Source organism: Polypterus senegalus, chromosome 12 (assembly GCF_016835505.1).
Source record: "Polypterus senegalus isolate Bchr_013 chromosome 12, ASM1683550v1, whole genome shotgun sequence".
NCBI lineage: Eukaryota > Metazoa > Chordata > Cladistia > Polypteriformes > Polypteridae > Polypterus > Polypterus senegalus.
The window spans coordinates 60964738-60985230 of record NC_053165.1 but is presented as its reverse complement, the minus strand read 5'-3'; the positions used below and the strand labels follow the sequence as shown (position 1 = coordinate 60985230).

The 20493-nt window shown below is 37.9% G+C and overlaps 1 protein-coding gene across 1 annotated transcript; it reads right to left on the bottom strand.

Moving 5' to 3' along the window:
- Window positions 1–1248: 1248 nt before the first annotated feature.
- Window positions 1249–19690, bottom strand: coq5 (coenzyme Q5, methyltransferase). Its single transcript, XM_039771761.1, has 7 exons — window positions 19411–19690; window positions 16258–16407; window positions 15887–16111; window positions 15229–15335; window positions 12556–12644; window positions 12308–12419; window positions 1249–1685 (listed from the first exon to the last, which is right to left on the bottom strand). The coding sequence occupies exons 1-7, from the start codon at window positions 19607–19609 to the stop codon at window positions 1584–1586; spliced, it is 984 nt and encodes a 327-aa protein (XP_039627695.1). The 5' UTR covers window positions 19610–19690; the 3' UTR covers window positions 1249–1583.
- Between the last annotated feature and the right edge of the window lie 803 nt (window positions 19691–20493).

Here is a 20493-nt window from a genome sequence, read left to right as displayed (position 1 = left end):
GTGAATGTAGTCATTGGACCAATGTTCCATCTAGTAAATTTAAAACAGAAGTCAATGGGCAAACAACTATATGGAGTTAATGCATTCTCCCTGAATCAAGTTTTTTTTCTAGGGGTATTCTGGCTGTCCTACATTACAAAAGACAGGAGCGTTTATTAATTGGCAATTCCAAACTTGTCCTCATGGTGGGTTAGGTGGAATCAGAATATGATATATAATCTGAATGGCCTCTCTGATCATACTTCATGGGATAATAAAGGACCACATGGAAGAACAGTTGTGAAATAATTCTACAGGCTCATGTTAGCCCTATTACAGTGAAAGATGATTATACCACATTAGTACAATGTATAGCATGATGAAATTATGAGACAGCACTTTTGAAGGCCAGTCACTAATAAATGCTGCAAAAATTATCAGTGCTATTGCTGGCAATATAGTTAATGACATTTTATCAGATTGATCAAATAGGTAAAGGGAAAAACTATTCATACCATTCTTAAGCCTGGAACACAGCTGTACCAAGTGGAAAATTTGTTGATGTAGTTGAAAAAGTATTGTAAATGTCCAGGAATTTGAAACCACCACATGAAATGAATGGACAATGCCATTAACTATAGTCTGTATGCAGAATTATCATTATGCTATTGTCTCAATTCAAAAAAATATTTTGTCAATTTTAGTAAATAAACTATCAATTAAGCCAAGGTTGGGTGGTATGGAGAACATCTCCAGGTTTACTCTCTTTGAAAGAGGAAATTAAAAACTTGGGTAAATTATGCTTTTATTGAAAAAATGTGTCTTGAACTTGCTAAATGAACCTTCATTACTCCATTTACTGTTTGTTAAATTGGGATGAACTACCATTATAACATTAATATTAACCATAGTAATACCATGATACAATTTAACCAGAACAAACTTGTGTGCCTCCTCACTGATGAGCATTTTTTGCAAGAATGCAAACTTGTAATTGTGGAAATATTTTACCTTTAGAAGCTAAGAATTGATGCATCTCACTTGCCAGATATGCCAATCTGTTCTTACCTACTGTTTCATCTTTGAAAAAATGATTAATTCAATAATCACAAAAGGTGAAGATATAGAAATGTCTCAGTCTACCAACAAACCATTCCAAATCCTAAAATAAGCAGTTGCCTCAACGAGAGTCAAAACTAGCTACTATTTCCACTTATATAGTGATGATGTTACATATGAATTATCAGGTTAAAAAAAAGGTGCAGGTCATTAAGAGTGACTTTGTCAATTTATTAAAAAAAATAAAATGCAACAATTTTTTGAAGGGCCACTTGACCGTCTACCCACAAAACCTTCCAAATCAAAAACCAGTCAGCTTTGTTTCTTGTGCAAACATACTGATTCTCATGTACCAGTTGTTGATACTTCACATGCCCTCTTGCAGACACAAACATCAGTCCAAACCTGTATAGTCATTATGCACAGTGGATTTGTATTGTCATCAACCTGCATTCAACCAACCAGGTCAAAGGTTGTGGGACTGTAAAGACTGCAGGTTCTTTCATCCGGCAAAGCCTTCTTTTCCAGCATTCTGCTACCTAAACTCACAACTTAAATCCTGAATGAATAGACACCACACCGCCCGTTAAATTGGTATACTGGACCTTAAAAAACCCTGCATCTTCAATCATAGCCTTGAACTCCTCCTGGAATATAAAAGGGGAGAAGGGAGAAAACAACTTAAAAATTTTCTGTTTCCCTGCTCAAAAATATTAAATTCCATTGCTAATTTCTTCCTCCATTAGAATAAGCAGCCTTTAAAAAATTCAAAACCAGAAGCCTTCTTACATAGTGCAAAAATGAGAATTTGGAACTTTATACAAAATGTGTATAGGCGCAAAGACTGGGATAACATAAATAATTGATCTTAAAATTGCATTGTAGGACTAGTTGATAGTCATTGCAAAGGATGGAATAATTGGAAATTGTGCTCTTATTTGCACAAGTATAGGAAAGCAAACTAGCAAAGCAGATACTGTTGGTGTGGACTGGATTTGAATAAAACTTTAGAATTCAGACATTAATGATGCAAATCATTGGGTATCGACATCACTCTGATAAGCCTGGTATCATTTCTGTTTAAGATGGATCAGCTGGCTAGTAGATAGTCCCTAAACAAAGCAGATCTGCAAACTATAAAAACTGTTGAAATGACTGTGGATTTTAGGATACATCACATTAAATCTATTGTTGTAAATGGTATCACTGTCAATGGAGAGGAATCATTTTAACACTCACAGGCATACTAGTACAAATAGTATGTAAAAGAGGGAAAATATTGCTTTAACAGCTCAGCAGTGACTTTAAAAGGATTTACTTCAAATTGAGCTTGTACATAATTACTGAAAATGTCCACAGTGGTTTGGATTTGTAGTGCATCTGCTCAAAGTACAAACTGCAATGAGATGGATTTCAGATCTGAAAATGTACCCTACACAGGAACTATCTGTATGTACATCATGGATCAGGCAGGCAGTATAATAAATCTCCACACTTCAGGTCACTCAAAACAAGAACCTCTCATATAGTCAATAGCTACCTACAGTGGTCACACTAGATCAAGAGTGGCCACACCTTTTTGTCTTGCGAGCTACTTTTACACAGTGCATCCGGAAAGAATTCACAGTGCATCACTTTTTCCACATTTTGTTATGTAACAGCCTTATTCCAAAATGGATTAAATTCATTTTTTCCTCAGAATTCAACACACAACACCCCATAATGACAATGTGAAAAAAGTTTACTTGAGATTTTTGCAAATCTATTAAAAATAAAAAAATTGAGAAAGCACATGTACATAAGTATTCACAGTCTTTGCCATGAAGCTCAAAATTGAGCTCAGGTGCATCCTGTTTCCCTTGATCATCCTTGAGATGTTTCTGCAGCTTGATTGGAGTCCACCTGTGGTAAATTCAGTTGATTGGACATGATTTGGAAAGGCACACATATGTCTATATAAGGTCCCACAGTTGACAGTTCATGTCAGAGCACAAACCAAGCATGAAGTCAAAGGAATTATCTGTAGACCTCCAAGACAGGATTGTCTCGAGGCACAAATCTGGGGAAGGATACAGAAAAATTTCTGCTGCTTTGAAGGTCCCAATGAGCACAGTGGCCTCCATCATCCGTAAGTGGAAGAAGTTCGAAACCACCAGGACTCTTCCTAGAGCTGGCCGGCCATCTAAACTGAGAGATCGGGGGAGAAGGGCCTTAGTCAGGGAGGTGACCAAGAACCCGATGGTCACTCTGTCAGAGCTCCAGAAGTCCTCTGTGGAAAAAAGAGAACCTTCCAGGACAACCATTTCTGCAGCAATCCACCAATCAGGCCTGTATGGTAGAGTGGCCAGACGGAAGCTACTCCTTAGTAAAAGGCACATGGCAGCCCGCCTGGAGTTTGCCAAAAGGTACCTGAAGGACTCTCAGACTACGAGAAACAAAATTCTCTGGTCTGATGAGACAAAGATTGAACACTTTGGTGTGAATGCCAGGTGTCACGTTTGGAGGAAACCTGGCACTGCTCATCACCAGGACACTACCATCCCTACAGTGAAGCATGGTGGTGGCAGCATCATGCGGTGGGGATGACTTTCAGCGGCAGGAACTGGGAGACTAGTCAGGATAAAGGGAAAGATTACTGCAGCAATGTACAGAGACATCCTGGATGAAAACCTGCTCCAGAGCACTCTTGACCTCAGACTGGGGTGACGGTTCATCTTTCAGCAGGACAAAGACCCTAAGCACACAGCCAAGATATCAAAGGAGTGACTTCAGGACAACTTTGTGAATGTCCTTGAGTGGCCCAGCCAGAGCCCAGACTTGAATCTGATTGAACATCTCTGGAGAGATCTTAAAATGGCTGTGCACCGACACTTCCCATCCAACCTTATGGAGCTTAAGAGGTGCTGCAAAAAGGAATGGGAGAAACTGGCCAAGGATAGGTGTGCTAAGCTTGTGACATCATATTCAAAAAGACTTGAGGCTGTAATTGCTGCCAAAGGTGCATCGATAAAGTATTGAGCAAAGGCTGTGAATACTTACTGTATGTACATGTGATTTCTCAGTTTTTTATTTTTAATAAATTTGCAAAAACCTCAAGTAACTTTTTTCACATTTTCATTATGGGGTGTTGTGTGTAGAATTCTGAGGAAAAAAAATAATTTAATCCATTTTGGAATAAGGCTGTAACATAACAAAATGTGGGAAAAAGTGTTGTGCTGTAAATACTTTCCGGATGCACTGTGTGTATATATGTATATATATATATATATATATATATACACACACACACACACACACACACACTCACATTTCTCTGTTCTAAAAAAAAAAAAATCCTGGCGAGAAACACTAGGGAGACGAGATGTGATCTTCACGTGAAGATCACGGAAGACACTGAAAAGACTTGTGAGACGAAAGAGATTGGCTATGGAGCATCTTGCGGTGACCTTAAACATGTGACTTTGTCCCAAGAGATTGACCCAGGAATGTCTCATATGGATGTAGAACATTAGATTCTTGCAAGACACGCCCTACTTAAACCAATATCAAATAAGATCACAGTCAACAAAACACTCAGTCATGCAAAGGCTTTGAGCACACTCTCAGCACATATAAAGCATATAAGGATAATAAGTTACAGATGAAACGTAGACGACTAAGCGAAGAAGAAAGCAGCACGGAGAAAAGAGACTCAAAAGCGTTGGAGAGAAAAAAGAAAAATAATAATCTAGGTGCAAATTCAGAAAATAAGGAAAGTCATTATCAGCCCGGAACAAGTGGAATTGAAAAAGAAAAAAAAAAGCACATCCAATCGGGCTCAGAATTAAAAGATAGAGAGTAAACGACAAAGTAGAACTTCACAAAGACGTTCACAAACGTTGGCGCTATACACATGCAGAGCAGGTTAGAGATTATGAAAGCAGTGGAATTCAAAAGGATAAAAAAAAACCTAAGATACACATGTGGAGAAAGAAAATGAAAGTAGGAAAATTAGAAAGTATAAAAAAAAAAAGAATGTAAAGATTGCAATAAAAGACAGAGTAGAAAACAAAGTAAAACGTCATGAAGCAGGTAAAAAAAACAAGTGGGCCAAACACATACAGAGCAAGTTACAGATAATGAAAACTGGAATTCAACAGGCTCAAAAAAAAAAAAAAAAAAGTCCAAAACAAATGCAGAACAAGATACAGAGTATGAAAGCAGAAAAAATTAGCGCAAACAAAGAGGAATTATTACTCAGAGAAATAACGAAAAGGCGAACAGAGATCGAATATATGGACATAGGTGGCATGTCAGAAGTATGTAAATACTGTAAGGCTTTGGAGTTTAAGTCAGAGAATTTCAAAAACGGGGTTTACCTCAAAGAATTTATTGGTTACTTCGCGAAAAAAACTATTAACTGCTGATGATGTAGATCTTTTTGTCTGTGCTGAAATTCTAAACAGAGAAACCTATCCTGAATTATGGTACAAAGTCATTAAACACATGCCTCACTGACCTCATTTAAAAGATTCAGCATATTAAGACTCGAAAGATTCCAAATATTGTTTTTACAGAAGTTCTGAAATAAAAGTGAAACTAATGAAATAGCAACAATTCAAAGAAAAAAAAAAAAACCTTAAAAGTGTGTATCTGGAAAACCAAACACGGGGGTTTGAGAGCGAAGCGAGCAGGGGGCAAAGCCCCCTAGTGTATTATATAAAAACATCTTGGGTCAAGACGTGATCATCTCAGCGAGACACTTTCAAGTCCAGCGAGACTTCAACTTCTTGCACGTTGCTCCCTGTCTTGGAGACACTTTCAACATCCCACAAGACAAGGAAGTGAGACAAAAGGACAGCTGCTGTACAGGCTTTTAAATGATCGATGCGCAACGCAACATGCAGATCACACAGCATGGCAGCAGCTAGCAGACAGCCAGCAGCTGATCCGCCTGCATCTCCTTAGCGTGCATTCAGCCCCACCTTCACAACGAGAGGCATGAAGTGGCTAGCGTGAAGTGCGCCCTCGGGTGTGGGGGAGCGAAGAGAGTAGTGGGCACAGCCCCTTAGAGTGTGTGTGTGTATATATATATATATATATATATATATATATATATACACACACACATACACATACAGTGGTGTGAAAACTATTTGCCCCTTCCTGATTTCTTATTCTTTTGCATGTTTGTCACACAAAATGTTTCTAATCATCAAACACATTTAACCATTAGTCAAATATAACACAAGTAAACACAAAATGCAGTTTTTAAATGATGAGTTTTATTATTTAGGGAGAAAAAAATCCAAACCTACATGGCCCTATGTGAAAAAGTAATTGCCCCCTGAACCTAATAACTGGTTGGGCCACCCTTAGCAGCAATAACTGCAATCAAGCGTTTGCGATAACTTGCAATGAGTCTTTTACAGCTCTGGAGGAATTTTGGCCCACTCATCTTTGCAGAATTGTTTTAATTCAGCTTTATTTGAGGGTTTTCTAGCATGAACCGCCTTTTTAAGGTCATGCCATAGTATCTCAATTGGATTCAGGTCAGGACTTTGACTAGGCCACTCCAAAGTCTTCATTTTGTTTTTCTTCAGCCATTCAGAGGTGGATTTGCTGGTGTGTTTTGGGTCATTGTCCTGTTGCAGCACCCAAGATCGCTTCAGCTTGAGTTGACGAACAGATGGCCGGACATTCTCCTTCAGGATTTTTGGTAGACAGTAGAATTCATGGTTCCATCTATCACAGCAAGCCTTCCAGGACCTGAAGCAGCAAAACAACCCCAGACCATCACACTACCACCACCATATTTTACTGTTGGTATGATGTTCTTTTCTGAAATGCTGTGTTCCTTTTACGCCAGATGTAACGGACAATTGCCTTCCAAAAAGTTCAACTTTTGTCTCATCAGTCCACAAGGTATTTTCCCAAAAGTCTTGGCAATCATTGAGATGTTTCTTAGCAAAATTGAGACGAGCCCTAATGTTCTTTTGCTTAACAGTGGTTTGTGTCTTGGAAATCTGCCATGCAGGCCGTTTTTGCCCAGTCTCTTTCTTATGGTGGAGTCGTGAACACTGACCTTAATTGAGGCAAGTGAGGCCTGCAGTTCTTTAGACGTTGTCCTGGGGTCTTTTGTGACCTCTCGGATGAGTCGTCTCTGCGCTCTTGGGGTAATTTTGGTCAGCCGGCCATTCCTGGGAAGGTTCACCACTGTTCCATGTTTTTGCCATTTGTGGATAATGGCTCTTACTGTGGTTCGCTGGAGTCCCAAAGCTTTAGAAATGGCTTTATAACCTTTACCAGACTGATAGATCTCAATTACTTCTGTTCTCATTTGTTCCTGAATTTCTTTGGATCTTGGCATGATGTCTAGCTTTTGAGGTGCTTTTGGTCTACTTCTCTGTGTCAGGCAGCTCCTATTTAAGTGATTTCTTGATTGAAACAGGTGTGGCAGTAATCAGGCCTGGGGTGGCTACGGAAATTGAACTCAGGTGTGATACACCACAGTTAGGTTATTTTTAACAAGGGGCAATTACTTTTTCACACAGGGCCATGTAGGTTTGGGTTTTTCTCCTAAATAATAAAACCATCATTTAAAACTGCATTTTGTGTTTACTTGTGTTATATATGACTAATGGTTAAATGTGTTTGATGATCAGAAACATTTTGTGTGACAAACATGCAAAATAATAAGAAATCAGGAAGGGGGCAAATAGTTTTTCACACCACTGTATGTATGTGTATATATATATATATATATATATATATATATATATATATATGTTTGGAATACGACTCACATGCTACCCTTATTTACCTCTCTCTAAAGTAGGCAGAGTGAAGGTCAGCTGCAAGTAGGGCGACTCCCCTGTTGGGAAGCAAGTTGGGCTTCTTCTTCTTCTTTTTTTTTTTTTTTAAGAATGCTTCCTGCTGTATTTTAACCTCGATTTTAAGAAGACTTTTTTCGTTTGTTTTTAACCTCCACATTTCACTTCTGATTTTATGGATTATTTATTGGAACTTTGGAGACTGTACTTTAATTTGAACACCTTGTTTTGTTGATTGTTTTAATAAAAGCACTTTTTCACCATCCCGTTGCTTTGTTGTTACCGATGAGCTTAGCAGTGGGGCACATTACCGACGGTGTAGGGTTCCAGGGCTCCCCAACAGCAGATGGGAGCATACAGCAAACCCGCATCATCACAACGTGATTTTGTGTTTTTTCACGTAAATTTGAATTGATTGTTGAAAAGTATGAAGGCGGCATGCGTATCCGGGACATGGCTGTTGCATACTGTTTGCCGAGAACAACGTTATCTACGATTGTGAAAAACAAAGACGTTATTAAAAAGTAAAGTGAGGTTAAATTTTCATTTATTTCATCTAATTGCTTTTTTATGTATTTTAGTATTAAGCATTGTTTAAATTATTTTATACAACCCCAACAATGTATATATACACATATAGACTTACACACACACACACACACACACACACACACAGGTAGTCCCCAAGTTACAGACATCCGACTTATGACTTACGAACGGGGCCGCAGCTGCGATGCATGCGCCTCAGTAACTGCCACTCCATCTTTGGCCTGGGGACACTGCAAGCGGTGGCTGGACGGAGGCTGGAGGGGAGCGATCTTGCTGCTCGCAAAGTGTAGTGTCCGTCGGGCAGCACACCGCGGCAAGCGGTGACCCGTGGTCCATAGTCACCAGGGCCACAGCTATCGCTCGTGTGCAGGACAGAGGGTTGATGGGGTGGTTCGCTATCCGCCCACCATGTCGCCGCAGCTACTGCTCCTGACTGGACACAGGCTGGATGGAGCGGGTTGGGGGGGAAGGGGGGTATGGTGTTTCACTGCCTGCCCACCACTCACGGCTGCCCCGTTCATTCTCGGTGGGCTGCTGGTGATGCTGCAAGCGGTGACCCGGTTGTGGCTGAAAGGAGGCCATTGAGGGTGAATGGGGCGGCAGGGGTAGCATTTTAGTGTGCCTCGGGTGGCTGCCTGTTGAATAGGGGCGGTGGTTGGCAATTCACTACCCATCTTTGGCCGCACCATGTTCGTTCACGGTGGGCGGACGCTGCACTCGGCATACTGTAGTTGAGGTGACTGTGTGGTGGGCGGGTGGGGAACCGCCCCTCGCCGTCCCCATTCATTCTTCATAGCAAGCTTGCTTGTACTGTTACGCACATAACAGGAAGTTGCCTCTTGTCACTACATCAGAAGTGTTGACGACGGGTGCCTTCCTGCTGTGATATTGTGTACAGTGCTTTGCAGAATAGCTCATCTTAACCTTTTGTCTTCATCCTTCAAGAATTTATCTGAAACACAAATCTGATGCAAGTGCTGGTAATACAGTAAAGAATAGAAAAACCATCACCATTGAAAATAAAGTAGAAATAATAAAAAGGTCAGAGAGAGGTGAAACTCCATCATTCATTGGCAGAGCACTTGGTTACAGTCAGTCAACAACAGCATTTATTAAAATAATGTACCTGTTCTGACTTACATACAAATTCAACTTAAGTATAAACCTGCAGTCCCTATCTCGTACATAACCCGGGGACTGCCTGATCTTGACCGCAAGATCACCCCCCACCCTACCCAGAAGGGGGTGGGTTAGGGTTGGTTTCACAATACAGTATTTTAAGTTGACCAATGAGAAACATGTACCAAGTGTCATGAAGATCGCTCCAGCCATTCAGAAGTGATGCTGGAACATACATATATATACACACACACTTACTGTACATTGACTTAATGAAACAGGACAAACTTTAAAAATCAATAGACGTTGGCAATGTATCTGATCATGTTCAGCTCTGACGGAAAAGCATTCCCTACATGGGGAGAAAAGCACATGCCTGTGATATCTCTAGCAATCAGTAGCAACCCTGTAAAACACACGTAGCTCTGATCTCTCTCTCAAAAACATCAAACGTTACTCGTGGTTTTAAGAGCTGGGAGCACATAATGTCCGTCTGCCAAAAGCATTCCAACAACTGCTTGGTTAGATGTCCATGAACTTGTTTTAAATGTCTCACTGACTTGTCTCGCGGGACGTCAAATTGTTTTTGTTTGATGTTCAAGTGTCTCTCAGGGGACGTCAAATTGTCTTCCAAGAAGATCACATCTTGTCAATCTAGTCTACCTCCCAGGATTTTCTTTTATAATAGAGAGACATGATCCAAGCAGATTATTGTGCATAACACTCTTACAGACATCATATGAGGTTTTGTCATATCGTGGCATAGAGTATTAAACTCTGGTGGCTCCGAGACTAGGGATCTACGCAGGCAATTGGAAGGTTCACGGTTCAAATCCCTTAAACACCAGAAGTGACTCTACTCCATTGGGCCCTTGAACTAGGTCATTATCGTACAATTGTTTTGTGCTGGGTACGATGTTAATCTGCATGCAGCCCTGCAAGCTGGCCCTACAACTTGTAGGAAAAACCTGGGGGTTGTTGGAATGATTGGCACTCCAAAAAACCTCACACTGTTCTAGTGTGGTGCTGAGGTGTCACCCATTTCAGGACTCGGGTCCCAATCCAGATGGTTCATCATGTGGTGGGTGCAGCAAAACCTTGTATTAGTGCATGCTCCCAACCTTTCTATATGTGGATTGACGGACCAGCCAGGTTATTTACATCTCCAACTTTATCCTTAACACTGGTTCTTTAGTTAGTTTAGCAACTTGTTATTCTTTTCTTACAGGCTGAACTAATCAACTGTGTGGTTGCTTAAGCATGAGAACCAAATTTTTTTATTTATACAGTAATCCCTCGCTATATCGCGCTTTGACTTTCGCGGTTTTGCTCTATCGCGGATTTTATATGAAAGCATAACTAAATATATAACGCAGATTTTTCGCTGCTTCGCGGGCTCTGCAGACAATGTGTCTTTTTTACTTCCTGTACATGCTTCCTCAGTTGGTTTGCCCAGTTGATTTCATACAAGTGACGCTATTGGCAGATGACTGAGAAGCTAACCAATCAGAGCACGCAGTTAAGTTCCTGCCTGCTGAATGCGGTGTTAACCAGGAAGTCTCGTCTCGCTCATTCAGCATCAACGTGTTTAGCTGTGTAAAGAGTTGTGCTCTTTTGTGTTTATCTTTGTGCATAGTCAAGCCCTTCATTATGGCTCCAAAATGATCTGCTACTGCTTCAGGGGCCGTGCCCAAGCTCAAACGGAAGATGTTAACGATTGCCAAAAAGGTAAACGTTTTGGATTTGTTGAAGGCTATGATTCTTTTTATTTAAAAAGTAGGAAAGGAATATAAGATCTACAGCCACAGTTACCTTTTAACCAGGGTGCAAAACGAGTTGTAAGTGGATGTAATAAGGCAGTAGTCTGGATGGAATCTGCTTTAGGGATTTGCATTGAAGACTGCCAGAAGAAGAACAACGGCAGTGCTACACAATCGCCTGAAGTGGCTCCTTTAAGGGCTGTAACGCTCTCCTTTGTTGTGCAGTAAAATAAAACTCATTGTTATCGGACAAGTCATCGTGTCATTGTTGGTGAGTAACCATAATTAATTTTCTACTTACAGTACTTAGTACATGTACGTACGTTTAGTGTCACTGTACACACATTTACTGTATATTTTTATATTATTTCTTGCATTGTACGTATTTATTGCTGGTGGCCTGTCTATCGTAATGGCTGTAACATGTGATATCGGAGACACTCAATATCTTTAAAATAATATTTAGGTTTTACTGTATATAAACAGTGTGTTTATATACATAATTTCAGTGAATCTTACCTAATATCTAAGAGAATACAATGGGATTATGCTGTATAACTCTGCGGGGAATATTTATAAACAGTGTGGGAGAGTTTATAATGGCTTAAATATATAAAAATAACCATACAAACATATGGTTTCTACTTCGCGGATTTTCACCTATCGCGGGGGGGTCTGGAACGCAACCCCCGCGATCGAGGAGGGATTACTGTATACTTTTTTCACCCCCAATTCACTTCAGACAAATAATACATACAACTTGCTGATATGAATCATTTTCATTACACAAGGAAGAGCTAGTACTAATTAAATAAGGACTTCACCACACAAAAGTAACAATAGGGATACACACACTTTTAATGAGCACTATAAATAAGATACCCACTCACTGCATCCACATCATGTTAATTCAGATTTAACATGTCCAGTACATGGAATGCTTTTAATTTTTTTTTTTTCACATCTTTCTCTACTTGCATTTGCAGCCTGTAATATTAACAGTTTGTAATGCATTGTAGGGTATCTTACCTGATCTGGGAAGCAACGGATACTCTCAACCAAATACTGATAGGACTTCCAGTCCCCAGCAATCACCTCTCCAAGAACGGGAATCATTTGAAAGCTATAGGCATCATATAGCCTACAAAGAAAGCAAAAAAAAAAGTAAATGCATCGCAAAATTTCCCTATTAAAACATCCTTGCTTTAGTTTGCACTACTCAGCATTCTTGAAATTAAATTGTATTTCAGTGGGTATAAACACTGAACTTTTCAGACCTGGCCAGCAGTGGATTGGTAACTTGACTAAACTCCAGGCATAAGAAACGGCCACCCAGCTTCAGCACTCTGTGAGCTTCCTGAAGAGCCTAAAATATAATTAAATCTGCACTCAGTACAGCTGGATTTAAGAATGGTGATAAAACAGAAATACACACTTTTTGATTTCAAAACACATTTTCGTCAGTATCCATCTATTTTTTTTTTTAATTTGCAGTTCATTATTAGTCTGCAAAACCAAAACAAGTAAAGCTCACCATCATCCTTTCTTGTTCAAGGATATCAAGCTACTACTGACAAACCCCAGAACATTCAGTCCTTACAACAGGCTGCACTTAATGTATTATTCTAAATGCAATTCTCTTTACTTCTGCCATTGTTCAGGGTTAAAAGTCTCTTCTATGGTATTGGTGATAATGTCAGATAACATTTGTCCTTTTTCCCAACTTACCTGCTGACATCATATTACTGGGTACAAATGATACTACCTAAATAAAGACTTTTTACCAAGGCATTACTGGCGATATCCTTTTGCCATAAGAATGCAATTATATTCAAGTATCAGGGTACACCCATTACATAAATTAATCTATAATTTTCAGTTTAAGTAGCAGATACTACATATGCTAGAACAATTAAACCTTATTTTCTTCTTCTGCCTTAATTGTATCCTTCTGATATTCTGCTCCTTAGAATAATGTGCTTTTAAATCTGGTTACAGAACATGCAGAATAAAATACAAAATGAACTATTCCGAGTCTCCTTCTACAGAAATATTGTTACCATGGTTTGTGACAGGGACCACCATAAAAGATGTTGTGTAACATACAAATAGACTGCCTGAAGAAATTAAATATATGCAACATTTAATGTATTGAGTCTGCTTGGTTTGAAAATGAAAGTACTTAATGTAGGGGTAGAACTTCTCTCAAATTCTGAAGTAATTTTGATTAGTGTTATTGACTTCTTGTTGATGTTCTTAAGTCACTATGCAAGGGATTTGGTGTATATATATTTATTCAATTGACCTACTGGAAAAGCAACAAGTGGTTTCCCCATTGTAGTTTAACCACACTGACTAGAAAGAGATTCCTAAGCTCATATAGGTATATATACGATCGACCACAAACAATTAGTATATCATCCTACAGATGTTTACAACAAGGTACATAGGTAGAAAAAAAAAAGAGAAACCTTTGAAGAAAATAACATTTTGGGATAAAATCTGTTGTGTTTTGGAGGTGTTTAGCAGTTAATGATACAGGTAATATTTATGGCTAGAGGAAAGTTCATATTCTACTGAATATCTCAAAATCCTGGAAGCTAATTATCCACAACCACTGATGAAACTGGAAATAAGGTGGACATTAAAACAAGACAATGATACAAAACATACCTCAAATCAACTTGATTATTTTTTTTAAATTACAAAATAACAAGTTTAAAGAACAGGCTCTATAGAATCAGATGTAAACATTACTGAAAATCTATGAGCAGACGTCAAACATTCAGTGCATTCAAGACCTAATCTTTCTGAACTAAAAGCAATTTGCAAGGAAGAATGGGGGAAATAAAAGAAAGACTGCTAAGGGACTACAAGAAAAATATGTATGCCAACAAGTATTAGTAAGTGCTGACTGACTGGGTGCCAAAACATTTGCACATGCCACATTTCAGGTTCTTTTTCTAGTGTTGTATTCACCAAATAAATATGACATATTTCTGCAAATTATAATGACCAATTCCTTTTAAGTCTGTTCCCACCAAAAGTATCCATCCATCCATTTTCCAACCCGTTGAATCCGAATACAGGGTCACGGGGGTCTGCTGCAGCCAATCCCAGCCAACACAGGGCACAAGGCAGGAACCAATCCCGGGCAGGGTGCCAACCCACCGCAGGACACACACACACCCACCCACACCCACACACCAAGCACACACTGGGGACAATTTAAAATCGCCAATCCACCTAACCTGCATGTCTTTGGACTGTGGGAGGAAACCCACGCAGACACGGGGAGAACATGCAAACTCCATGCAGGGAGGACCCGGGAAGCGAACCCGGGCCTCCTACCTGCAAGGCAGCAGCGCTACCACCGCGCCACCCTAACTGCTCTATTATAGAAAAAAAGAAAACAAGCAATTTGACCAAGTGTACCCAAACCTTTGTACACAACTGTATAACTTACTTCTAAGGTTTGGCTACAAATTAATGCAGAGTTTGGAGGGAAATGTTTATTGATCAAAATTTCATTTTATAAATGGAGTGACTTGTGCTTGTTCTTTGTTGACCTGCAGATATTGTGTGTGCTGGGTTAATTTGAAACTGTACATTTGAATAGTGAATATCTTTCTTTTTTACTTGTGTAAAAGTAACTAAATAAACTAGGTACTCAAAAAAAATGCTGAACCACAATACGAAAGTGATCAATTATGGCTTTGGTCAAAGTGTTTTTTTTTTCCTCCCCCAATAGATTTGACGGTTTCTTCACTAGAGTAACAATAGCTGAGCTATTCATCAAAAAAAAAAAAAAGTGAACCAGTTGACTAAATATGCATGGGCAAATTAAGAGGTCGCTCTAGTACATACAGGACTTCATTTCTTCAACAAGGATTTTAAATAGTGTGACAGAATACTTAAAAACTCTATCCTGAATTCTTTTAGTCACTTACCAGATCAATACGAGTAACATTACGGATTCCAAAGGCAATCGTATACACATCAAACATATTGTCACCAAATGGCAGTTCCTCTGCATTACCGACAACCCAGGAAAGACCTGTAGGATATTACATTATGAATTCAATACTGAAGGATTTTGATTGCTGCATCTAGCTTTCTGAGTCATGTGACACTGTGAACTAAAACACTTTAAGACAGTGATATTGGGAAAATTTTGTTTCAGCCTACACATAAATATTTTAGGGAAATATGAAATACATAAGACTTAGCTCAGTAACACATTTGCAATTAACAAGAAATATAAAAGTCATGAATCTGTATAGCTTCATATTTAGGATCCTCATAGCCTAGGCACCTATACTTTCATATTTTCTTTCTAGACTCCTAACATTTCATAACTGGATCCTTAATTGGGTTATTGAATGCTCAGCCATCATCTTTTCTTTATTAGCTCACCAATGGTGAGACAATGACAAGATTAGAGAGAATTGCTTTACATATTCTCAGCTGAAGAGTTCATTTTAAACAAGTAAATTGTATATATTTTTAAAAGTTCAGTTTAATTTGGGTATCTGGAATTTAGAAAGAATTAAAATGAGTTACAAAGAACTGGATTTTTTTTTTTCTTTATACATTGTAATATTTCACCTGTGCTATAGCCTTGTTCAGCTGCTCGCTGCTTCCCAACTCTCAACATCGCTTTATTAATGTCACAGACTATTGCTTGTGACACAGTGTTGGAATTCTGGTGGCCTGATGAATAGCTTTCTGCTATTGCATTCCAAGAAGGTGTCTGCTGAGATCTGACATCTTGTTTTGTCCGTTGCTTAAGCTGGAAGCGAACATATTCCAGAAAACGAAAAGATATGTCCCCTATAATAAAATTCACAAATGTTGCTTAAGTGCATATTTTACATTAACTTTAATTTATACTACTCTTTACATAGATGTTTTTAAAAGCCTTTGAAAAACACTTTAAATGTTATTAATTAAAGTCAGGAAGATGGACAGAATATCACCTGTTCCACCAGCGACATCCAGTAGCAATGTTCCTGGTGTAGGATTCATCTTGTGTAAGAGGGAATCCTTCCATAGTCTGTGGATGCCGAGGCTCATTGCATCATTCATCACATCATACTTCTCGGCTACGTTTGCAAAAACCTTATAAACTGAACATAAATGTAAAACTTTAGTTTCAAAAAATGAGACTACTTTTACATTCAAGACATTTTAAAGTTGGCTTTAATTCATTGGTTCCCAAACAAACATTCACTCAGATAACCAAATTAAAAAACCTGTTTCTAAACTACTCTGTTAATTAATTGTTGATGTATGTTTACCTGCTTTAACTATTTGCAATTTTCTGGTCACCCAAACTTCATTTACTAATTGTCTTACAACGTGCTCTGTCAAAATAATGCAGGTTTATTATGTTGTACCATTTTTATTAATTTGTCTACATGTTTTTTCAGATGCGCCACATATTAAATTCTGTCATAAATACTAAATAGTTTTTGTTGTTTTTACCTCATGACTAATTAACAAATATAAGGCCATTTTACATATATCTGATTAGTTGAAGGAATTGTCAATTAACAGGGCCAAAAATACAATAAAATTCCTCTTAATCAGGGAAACATTAATTTAAAAATGTTATACATTTCACCTATTTACATTTCAGGTTTATAAGCCAAGCAGTTACCATCTAGATGAAGTGGTTGCTCACATTTTCACTTTTTTTTCACCTGAACTAATAGGGAGAGAAACAGTTTAAACTGGGGAGGAATTACACCTTTGGGGTAAAAAGAATCCCTGTGCTATCTGGGAAAAAAAGTTTTGCTTAAGAAGCACTTTTTAGCTTGATAGTTTAACTTTTTAAAACACATTCTTAATCATTATCAAAATGTTACATATCAGACAATTTTGCAGTTTTGATGTTTACCATTTCTGAAGTTTTAATTTGAATCTCTCTAAAAGAACTGTAAAATAGTAACATCTGGTGAAAGTGTATATATTTTTTCAAGTTCCATTCTGATATTACATTATAAACAAATTTGTTAGAATCGCTGTGCAAAATAGTACAGAAAAATTAAACTGTTTCATTGATTAAGCCGCACTATATTTATCTTGCTAGCTGGTTACTACTTTGACTCATTCGTGCCTATTTTGGTTACTCCTGTGGAGATCTAAGCAAAATTTCATCCAAATGAAAAATTCCAAGCACACTAGAACAACAATAAATACTCCCTTCAGTGTTTGGGCAGGCTCACCTACCAAGTATAAGCTCGGGGCAGATGGGTCAAAAAACAAAATGGTACATATTTTGAACAGCTAAAAAAGCAAACCAGATTTGATACCTGATAGGTGACTATTATAATTTTCATTTTACAAACTACATTACTGTATGCACAATCTTGTAACAACTTTGGTATTGCATGCTGGTATGCATTTTATTAAACTGTGCTACTTTAATTCTCTTTTCATTTACTGCTGTCACAACTCCTTTAACTAACTTTCATATACTTTTCTTTAGGAAGAAACTGGAATGGCAGGATAACAATTAATACATATTGCAGACAGGGCAACAGTACCAATTTCTACATGAATATGTAAAAAATATTAACCGAAAAAGTAAAAATCTGCAACTCATTTACTATGTTTCTCTCATAATGTTAAGCTGCTATACTGAGCTATGTATCTAAACTTTCAAGAAAGGCTGAATTGGTGTAAAAAGTCAACTGGCCCTTATTTTATGTTGCCTTTGTTCAATCAATGTCACTACCATTCTTGCATGGCCAACTTTATAACCTGATAAAAATGATGACATGATGCTGGTGGACAAGATGAAACGATGAGCCAAGTACTCTAATCCCAAGGAGCCAAGGTGCTCACTTTTACCATCCAGAGGTGGAACAGGTTGAGACAGTAGCTTAGAGAGTAATATGGGCCAAAAGTACCAAAATTGTCCAAATGGTATCTGCCATTTACAGTGACATTTCACTTTCATATGTATTCCATATGGTATAAAGTAATTACTTATTTTGACTCTTGGGGGATTTGTTCATACCATTCAGACAATTTGGGTTATTTTGTATTTTTTTTTTGTCATATACCATTTAGGGTTAACAACTATTAAAGACTCTGGCAAGCTTTACAGTCTGCAACTTCAGATTGGAGAACCACATACCAGTCTAACTAGAAACAACCTCTCACAGGCTTCGCTGCAAAATAATTTTGTGTCAACTTCTGTACCTTTATTGAATCAATTCAAAAACAATCCAAAAACATTTGTTCCTTTCATTAGTTAATTTTAATTATTGAAGCAATTTGAGCCTGAAGATGAAACAGTCATACTGGACTTACTTGACAACGATTTGCTCTTATTTAATGTAAAGTACATTTATAAAATTAAAAACAAAGTTTTGAAGCATAGTGGATAACATGGCTGTCTTGCAGTTTCAAAATCTAACTTTCACACTTGCTCTTAGCACTTACACCCACATTCCAAAGACATGCAAGTTAAGCTAATTAACAACTCTCAATTATCCCTGCATGTGTAAATGTAGTAAGTATGTAAGTCATCTAGGGATGATTACTACCCTGTGGCTAGTGCCGTCACCAGCATCTGTACCCCTAAACAGGATAAGCATATACTGATGAACAAATAAGCGAAGTTGTACTCCAGTGTTGCTCACTTTAAGCATTGACATTTTTACCAGATTTTGTGCTTTCTAGGCACTCGCTACGTGATCACCATTATGGAAGCAAACTTCAAAATATATATATATAAATATTTAAAAAAAAACACACTTATATTAACTTAAAAAGTGTTCTAAAAAGTAAAAAATAAGTCTCTCTTACATCACTTGTAAAATAATAGCGGGGGCGCTTTTCATCAATCAACATTCAAAAAACATTTCTTAAAATCTTAGCAAAAACGTATGAGGTACTCTTGCCATTGACAGGCACCATTTCAAAATCGCGACAGCATCCACTCTTTGTAAACACATTTCCGCCACACAGATTTTGCAAATGAGTCTTTGAATAACAAAGCCACAAGCGGATCAGAATATTATCTGTCCAAACAATAATTTTTTCCAACTCTACGGGTAGGCAGCCCACCCAGCACTATTTCTTTATACACTTGAGGGCGCTGTCTGATGAATACCGACCTTTTTCAGTCTTCTCCTCCTCAGAGACGCTCTCAAAACCAAAATGAGTATTATTCTGTGGTGCTTCGACAATAAACCGCCGGACTGTTATAAAAGGCTGAAAAGATCTGTAAAAAGTGGGCGTCCTCTGCGCACACCTGTTACAACGAGCGAAAACATTTTCAGCACTTCGAAAAAAAAGCACCCCGGCCAACGCCATAATACTACAGCTGCGAATTGCGCGGTGCGTGCCACCCCACGTGACAAGGGAAACGTACTGATGGCTGTAACGCAAGCGGTCACAGGTCACCGGTGACGTCCTACTTTTGTTTAATTTCTTGAACGGTTAACGTATATATTATAAGCATATTTTTCTCTAAAGACAAATATTATTTATTAAATAATGAAAAAATTAATTTTAAACCAAATAATTTATTAGTGTGTCAAAATAGCAAGTAGCATTTCTAGTTTTATTTTTACAAAATATTTTTTACAAAATATATACAGTATATAGATGTGATAAAGCAATTCAGAATGAATGATATGCAATATAGGTTTCCTGCTGTCCCAGCAAAATATATTTAAATTAGATACATTATGCATCATATATCTAACAGTGCACATTCTCCCAACCTGGGACCAAATGAGGCATTAATGTGTTTTGCTAAAACTGTAATAATGTGAAAAATGACATATTATTAAACATGGCCTAAAATTCACAAATAACAACACAAAAGTGATTTTAAGGTTATCATTAATTATGAAAACAGTTTGGATGAATAAGACATATATGCATAGAGGCCTGGTTTTTATTGTGTTTTAAATATAATAATTTTTGTTCAAATGCAAAATTTTACAGGGTGTCAGGCAGTAAAATTAAACAGGTTTGAAAATATATGCAGGCTATGTATGTACTATTTCAGTTATTTAGCACTTTACAAGGCTGCAATGAACTGACCAGGTAAAAAAAATGTTGGATGGAAATTTATTAAGCTATATTATGTGAAGCTGCACAAAGCCTACAGAAATTAGGATGAAGTGCAAAATGAAATAATAGGTTTTATCTTTTTTTTATTTACAAATAATAGAGAAGTGAGTGTGAGA